At 43.1% G+C, this 7,811-nt stretch overlaps 1 protein-coding gene across 1 annotated transcript in view; it reads right to left on the bottom strand.

Moving 5' to 3' along the window:
- Positions 1 to 7,811, bottom strand: part of BLNK (B cell linker) — a 73,245-nt gene that overhangs the window by 22,344 nt on the left and 43,090 nt on the right. Inside the window, exons 7-9 of the mRNA XM_023519840.1 lie at positions 5,104 to 5,264; positions 3,863 to 3,944; positions 2,555 to 2,626 (exon numbers count right to left, since the gene is read on the bottom strand). Coding sequence (XP_023375608.1) covers positions 2,555 to 2,626; positions 3,863 to 3,944; positions 5,104 to 5,264 — 315 coding nt within the window. The remainder of the gene's footprint in view (positions 1 to 2,554; positions 2,627 to 3,862; positions 3,945 to 5,103; positions 5,265 to 7,811) is intronic.

The raw sequence follows: 7,811 nt of genomic DNA on the forward strand, positions 1-7,811 counted from the left end.
GGCACTAGGCCTTTCTGCACACTAAGTGCCAGGGGAGTGCTACTAAACATCCTATGATGCACAAGACACCCCTACAAAAAAGAATTATCTAGCCTAAAACCCCAATAGTACTGAGATTGAGAAACCCTGATTTAGAGTAAGACTTTATATGAAAAGGAAGAAACACAATTGTTTCCTGAGATGCATATAGGATGCTCTGCCAGACTCAAATCTAGGCAAGTTAAACTAGATATTCTGAAAATAACAATAATAAATAACAAAGAGTTATCATTTTATGAGTGTGATTCATATGTATTTACTCATTTAATTCTCATAATACCCTAGGTGTAGGTGCCACTTTTCCCCCCATTTTTCAGAGGAAGAAACTAAGAAAGGGAGAGATTACTTAGCTTGTTAGAAATCCAGCACCTAGCAAGTGTCAGAGCCAGGACCTGAACCCTCTGGTTTTGAAGTCTGTCCTAAGTCCTGCTACAGGGGTTCTCAATCTGGAATGGGAAGGAGGAGAGAGCCTGCCACGGCACCTAAGTCATTACATAATCCTCGGCAAGCATCTTATTAGCCATCAAAGAACCAAAAGCAACATTAACCAGAGGCAAGCAACACGGTGTGATATTTTGACAGAAATACCAACCTGCAATGTAGTTAGAGAGATCAGACTGAGGCACACAGTAATGAGGGAACAGGTATGGGCTACATGTAAGTGGGATGAGATTTATGGCAAAAGAAAGCTCCAAGGCTACAAAAACTATAGGAGACTTCCTGGAGGGGGAGACCTCAAGCTGGGCCTTGAAGCATGGGTAGGATTGGATGTCAAAAAATGAGAACACAAAGACCAAAGGGCAGGACCCATGAAATATAGAATGATTGAAGTATTGGGTGTGTTTTAGGAAGAAGTCCTTGTTAGGTAAGAAGAGCATTTTAAGATGCAAACACCAGAGATCATTAAACTATTCTTCTAAAGGAGGGTTTTTAGGCCTTCGTTTATGTGTTTCAATGAAAGATTTTTCTGTTTCAGTAATAAGAGCCCTTTTCCTGAGTTATGAGTCAGGAGTCTCCATTTCAGCTGAGACCAAAGCAACCATGACGTATCGAGTTGGTATGTTGACATTTGTTCTCAGAAGTTAAGATGAGCTGGATAAGATGGCTCTGACTGCTATTCCCCAAATATAAAGAGTCTGTGGGTTCCAAGGGAGAGAATAAATAAGATAAGAACTTGTAAAGCGAGTGAACAATTGCACAAGAAATGAGGCTAGGATAAGATGAAAAAAAAAAATACTCCTTTTTTCATATTCTCTCAAGGATCACGTGCCTGGAAGCAGAGCTCAAGTCTCTTGTGTTCAGCCTTCAGCTCTGGGAGAGGGAGATTGACTGAGAGCGAAGGACGGAGGGAAGAGAGAGAAGTTGCTGAGGCTGGAGAGGAGGCTCCTGCACATCTCTGTGCTATAATAGGGTGGGAATGTGGGCGCCATTTGGCATTGTGGGCCTCATTTTTGAGGTTGCCGAACCCTACAGGAGACAATTAGGAACCACTGGGAGTTCATGGTGACATAGTAAAAACTAGCTTTGTAATGGGATGAAAATGGCAACATTTGGAGGCCTTCAGAAGCTCAGTCTGGTGACTGAAGAGAGAGCCTAGAGGCAGGGATGTGGAAAGGTAAGGGAATACAATAAAGAAAGCCTGGACTAGGGTGGTGACAACTAAAATAGAAGGGCAAATTCACAAAAAAGAAATAGCAGCCTTTGGAAAGAACACAGGCACTTTGAGATACGGAGCTTAGGGGCAGATATGCAAAGAGGAATAGGGGTTCCCAAAGGGAACAGTGGGGATGGGTGCATTGAGTTTGAAGCAGTGTTTATGTCAAGGTGGTGAGAAGGGAAGTCAGGTCAGCGTTGGACACGCCAGAGAGCTATCAGCTTAGACAAGAGAAGTGAAGCCAGAAGAATGGATGAACCCCAAAGAAGCAAAAAATAATACTCTTTACCAAGCACCTACTGGATGCCAGACACTACATTAAGAGTTTCCCATTCATATTTCAGTATTCTCCTGTCCACGGTGCATTATCTCCATTTACGGATGAGAAAATACGATGCTTGGAGAGGTGAAGTACAGGGCCAAAGAGGTACAGCTGGTAACTGGGAGCACTGGGATTCCAACCCAGGTTTTCTGGCTCAAAACCCCAACTCTTAATCACTACAGTATTCTGAAAGAAGAGCAAAGGGCTGAAGGCTGAAGGATACAGACATCCTCAGTCAGGAAGAAGAGAAGGAGGAGAAGCCAGCAAAGTGTCCAGCCAGGTAGGATGAAAAGTAGGTCTAGAGGTCCAGGGGCATGGTGAGGGAGGGTCCCATCAACACTGGTGCCACCAGACAGTAGATGAGGATGAGGATAAGATCTTCTATCACCATTTAGTAAAAAATTTGAAAATACAGGTGATTATTTCCTAATATTCGATCTTAGTTATTTATCTTATTTGGAATAGATTAAAAACCAAACCCCCAAATGTAATCATTTCATCATTTAAAAGAACCCCACCAAATTATGCATATATGTTACCTGAAGCTGTCACTGGAGGAGGGGCTGGCTTGGAGGAGTTATTTGGCTTCGTTGATCTATTTACCATGGGAGCTTAAAGACACAAATATATATATATAATGATTATTGATATGATCTACTGAAGGAGATTCACACTATGAGAAAATACATCATGGAAATGATAGGTCAGGCCAGAGAATTTGCAAAGTATGGGAAACATACTTATTAAACACATAAGCCATTAAAAGAAGCCTTCTCAAAAGAAACAGTTTTAGAATGAATATATTAATGATTAAAGGAATAATCAAATTATTTTATGATTTCATTAAAGTGAATACTGGCTTGGAATTTCCTTTGCCAAACCGGAGGTCTAGGAGATGAAAGAGGTTTGTTTGTTTGTCTGTTTGGTTATTTATTCATTTATTTAATCAGGAGACGTATATTGAACCTAATAGTGGTTCAATATTAACAGCCACATTAACAGCCCCACCTCCCTGGCTTCATGCAACACCTACCATTTCTTTCGGATTTCACGGGGGTTTGTTTGGGAGAAGGTGTTTATTATGTATTTATTGTTTCATGGTGATGGGTGGCTCAGGGATTCGGGTGGGTCTTGACGTTTTTGGTGATATTCAGGGAATGCAAGAGACAGTTGCGACATAATAGCAGAATAAAAACTCAATACTGCTACTCTAGAGTGGAATTTATTAGAGGAGTAATGTTACCTGAAGAGGCATTGCTTACACAGGATTTCATTCTTCACAGGGACTATATCCAGAGTAAACAGGCACTGTTCCAATGAAGGTATGTGGCACTGGCTTTTTAAGATAAATTTGTTTGTCATTTGTTATTCTGTGAAGGATTTAAAAACAAAATATTTCTCATGGGCCTGAACTAGCACTGAATTTAAAGAATCAGGACACAGAGCATATTTCACTCTTTCATTTTTTCAGTCCTCTGCAGAAATTGTTCCTGGTGCAATATTTGCATGGCCAACATGGTGGCCTGTGACTTTATGACTATTAGGTGTTATGAAAAAGCCGTTCTAAATAAGGATAGCTAATGATGAGCACCTACTTGCTTTCATAATTCGAAAGGGGAGTATTAATCATGGAAAAGGATGAAAGAAGAAGGCGAAGGCTATGAAACACAGAGATGGGTCACTCGCTGACGCCTCTGCTCAGCTTGCCAAAGAAGGCCAATGCTGTGGCCACAGAGGAGGTCTGGGCACCATCATTTCTAAGTTCCTTGGTGCTTGCTACCAAATAGTCTCGTATGATTCCATCAACTGCTAGAAGTTTACAGGTGCTTAAAACTACAAACTCTTGCCTTTTTCAGATGGAAGTGAACTGTTTTCTGTGGGATGAATGTAGTTTTCATCTTCATCTTCCACAGGGACCACATAATCAGCCTAAAAGAAATGCAGAAATGAATAAAAAGGATGCCGTACATGCATAGTTTACTGTATGAGGAGTGATTTTAAAAACTATTTATTGAGATATAATTCACATAGCATTAAATTCTCCTATTCAAAGTGTATAGTTTGGTGGTTTTTAGTATAATCACAGAGTGCATAACCATTATCAAAATCTAATTTTAGAACATTTTCATCACCCTGTACCCATTCGTTACTCCCCACCTTCCCCTTCCCCTCACCTAGTCAACCACTAATCTATTTTCTGTCTTTAATATTTGGCCATTCTGGACATTGCGTATAAATGGAATCGTACAATATGTAGTCTTTTGTGACTTCTTTCACTTAGCATGATAATTTCAAGGTTCAACGATGTCATAGCACTGAATTGTCTTGGCACCTTCGTCAATAATATAGGGAGGGACTGATTTTATAATGATATGAGGCGAATGAAGTAGTCAGATCTCAAGTAGTTTTACAACCTGCCTTGGTGGGTAGCCAAGATGGGTACTGGGAGAACCAAAAAGCAAACATTTATTGAGCACTTACCGCCAAGTGTTCATCTGAGTACTTTATATGTGTTATCTCACTTAATCCTTATAACAACTCAATAAGGTAGATACTACTATCGACTCTCCCTCCAGACTAAGTGCCTCCTTTATAAGTCCCATCACATCCCTCTGCATCTTAGAGGAGGACCATGGAGGAGCAGAGAAAAAAAGAAGGCGGAGGAAAGAAAGCCGGGTGGGACAGGGCAGGGAAGCAAAGGAAAATAAAGATAGGGGACTATCTCATGGAAGAAAGAGAAGGGAAGAGAAAACCAAGGAAAGAGAAAAGAAACCAAGGGAAAGAGAAAGAGGAGGTAAAATGAGGGGCACAAACCCAGTTCTGATATTATATCACAGACCTCTAGTAAACAAAAGCTTACAATAAGGTCATATATATGCCATTTTTAGAGAAAAAAACACCTTTTCAGCATAATTCTGGAGAGTTAGAGGCAGGCAATGAAGGGGCAAGGTGGTTAGTGCTGGCTGGAGAGCAAGGATCGGGGAAGGAAGACATGCCTGAGTCCAGACGGTCCTGGCGCCTTCCTCCCACCCCCACCCTGCATCCTCTCACGTGGTTTAGGAAGCCTTTGGGGACAGGTTTACTTTACCTCATCCTCAAGATCTTTGGGTTTGGGCGGGACTTGAGGTTTCGGCAGAGAAGTTGAGATCGGCATTGTGGAGGCCAGCCTAGCCTTAGCCGAAGGCCAGCTGGGCTTACAGGGGAGGGTCTTGCTGAAGGGCGGAGACTGCCTCTGGCTTGATCTATTGTCTTGAAAAGAACAAGACAACAAAGTATAAGATGAAAGGGCTCTGGATCATTCATTCCCTAGAGGAAAATAATTGAGATCTAGAAAGTGTGAAACCTCCTGCATTTCTGTAGCCACAAATGATTAATGGGGCATTCCTAAAAGTAAAATAACTCGTTAGGCAAAAAATTTCAACTGCCCGTTGATTTACATTATAAAAACAAGAAGACCGTCCTCAACAAAAACATCTTCTCAGAGTGAGATGGAAACCCACAGACTCAGGAGAGCTGACAGCCCAGCACTCTGCAAAACAGCATGGGGGTCTCAGAGGAGGTACTCCTTCGTGGTTCACTTGCTCTGTGAACCCTTAAGAGCAGCGATTCTCAGTCCTGCTTACATATAAGAACTACCTGAGACCTTTAAAAAACACCGAGGCCTAGACACCCCCAACCCAGATATAATTGGTTCGAACTTCTGGGGAGGGACCTGGCATATAGATTTTAAAAGTTCCCCAGGTTATTCTTAGGTGTATTCAGGGTCATGACTACTCATCTGAGTGAACCTACATGTTCTTCCCCTCAATGATTTTCCTCAAATGGAGAGAGAATTCATGGAGGACCCGTGAGTTCTTCCCATCCAAGACTGTCCTCAGAAGCTATCAGGCTCTGAAGCCAAATGGCCCTGAGCTCGGTCCCCTGCTCTGCCACCCACCAGCTGTGCTTCTTTGGATTAGTTATTCATTATTCAACCTCTCTGGGACTCATATTCCTTATTTTATTTATTATTATTATTATTATTATTATTATTATTAATGCTTACAGCACTTGGTCTTCCTAGATGGTCTCCCATCCAAGTACTAACCAGGCCTGACCCTGCTTAGCTTCCGAGATCAGACATCAGGCTTGTTCAGGGTGGCATAGCTGTAGACCATGGACCATGTCTTTGCTGGGGCGTCACATTCCTTATTTTTAAAATGAAGATCATCATATCCACTGCAGAGAGTTGTTATAAGGATCAGGAAGGAAGCAGTGACAGCAGTGTGTCTGGCAGGGTCGACACCTAACTAATAGAACTAATATTACCCAGTTAATGTGGTGGAGGACTTAGGCAACATGGCATCTACCCAGTTCATTCTGTGAGCACAGACTTGGACTGATTCACTGTAGGAAAATCTTAGCATAGGAATAACCTGGTGTGCTCCTATCCTGGGAACAGCACAGGCACTTACAGTGGCTTCCTGCTGCTTCCTCCTGCCATAGCCCACCCCCAGCTTGATGCATTCACCTCCTTTGCCTGTCATGTCAGCTCTGCTCTCGTGGCGCCTGCTCCTGCCCTCAGCCCACGCGTCGTCTGCCTCGTTGAAGGTATGTGGTTAACTGCATATTTTGATGCCTCCTCAGAAGCCTCTTTCTAGGTGGTATAGCCGTGCTCAGGCACGAGGGCATCCACTTTGCTATGCCTAGAACTCTGTCAGTTTTATTTGCAGCTCTTGGAGTGTACTTAGTTTTCTTCATGTAAGATTTAAGCTCATCAGAAGTAGTAAAACACAAGAGAGGCTTTGAAGAGTGTGCCCTTGAATGAGACACTTAACCATCCTGAATTGTGGTTTCCTGGTCTGTAAATGGGCCTAGCACAGACCCTTCTCTCCCAGGGTTGTTGAGATGATTGAACAAGGTCACTTAAAAATTTGGTGGGTGGTGTGTAGAGCAGAATGATGAAGAGAGTGGACTTTGGAGGCTGGGCTGACTGGCTCACATCCCAGCTCCACCACTTATAAAACTCTGGATCGTTAGTTCACTCCTCTGAGCCTCACTGTCTTTCTTTGTAGGGTAGGGCTGAATACTTCTCTCATAAGATTATTGAGAGGGTGCACTAGGCCATGACCGGAAAGCACCAAATTGTAAACTATCAAAAGTCTGAGAGTATGTCCGTTTTGCTTACTGGTGAATGCTCGGTGCTTAGCATAGCTCTGGCACATAGTAGGTGCTCAATAGATTAATCGTGGCATGAAGCACCAGTGCCCGGTGGCTTTAAGGAGGCAGCTAATGACAGTGATAATGGACACAGAGCCCTTTACAGGTAGGGGCACTCTGTACATATGTAAGCATCACTGTGGTTATCACCGACACATCCCCTCCAAAGACTGGAACACAGACTTCTTGTGGGACATTAAAAGCCACTCGCAGGCCTAGAGACCAGACTTGAGCTGTGTCCACTTAACCTATGAGGCTAATTCCAGGCTTAGAGTTGCTCACCGCTACCCTCGCCCCCAGTTAAAAGTCCACAGTCTAGACTCAGTGTGTGGCAGCCAGCCAATGTGGGGCAACCGTGGAGGAAGGAGGGGTATCAGCAGACACTGGGACCCTTGACGGTCATCCTTGCCCTGTATGGATGTCTCAGGAGAAATTCCAGAACCTTGAGCTTTGGAAGCCAAAAGAGAAGTAGGGACTAATCTCAGGGTTGATTTCTCAAGGGACTGTCCAGAGTTGGGAGCAACCATCCAGGTGTGCTCATTTATCTTTCACCTGTTTTCAATGTTCCCAATTTAGGAAGGATACCTTTCCTCAAAT

Source organism: Pteropus vampyrus, unplaced genomic scaffold (genome assembly GCF_000151845.1).
Source record: "Pteropus vampyrus isolate Shadow unplaced genomic scaffold, Pvam_2.0 Scaffold238, whole genome shotgun sequence".
Classification (NCBI taxonomy): Eukaryota; Metazoa; Chordata; class Mammalia; order Chiroptera; family Pteropodidae; genus Pteropus; species Pteropus vampyrus.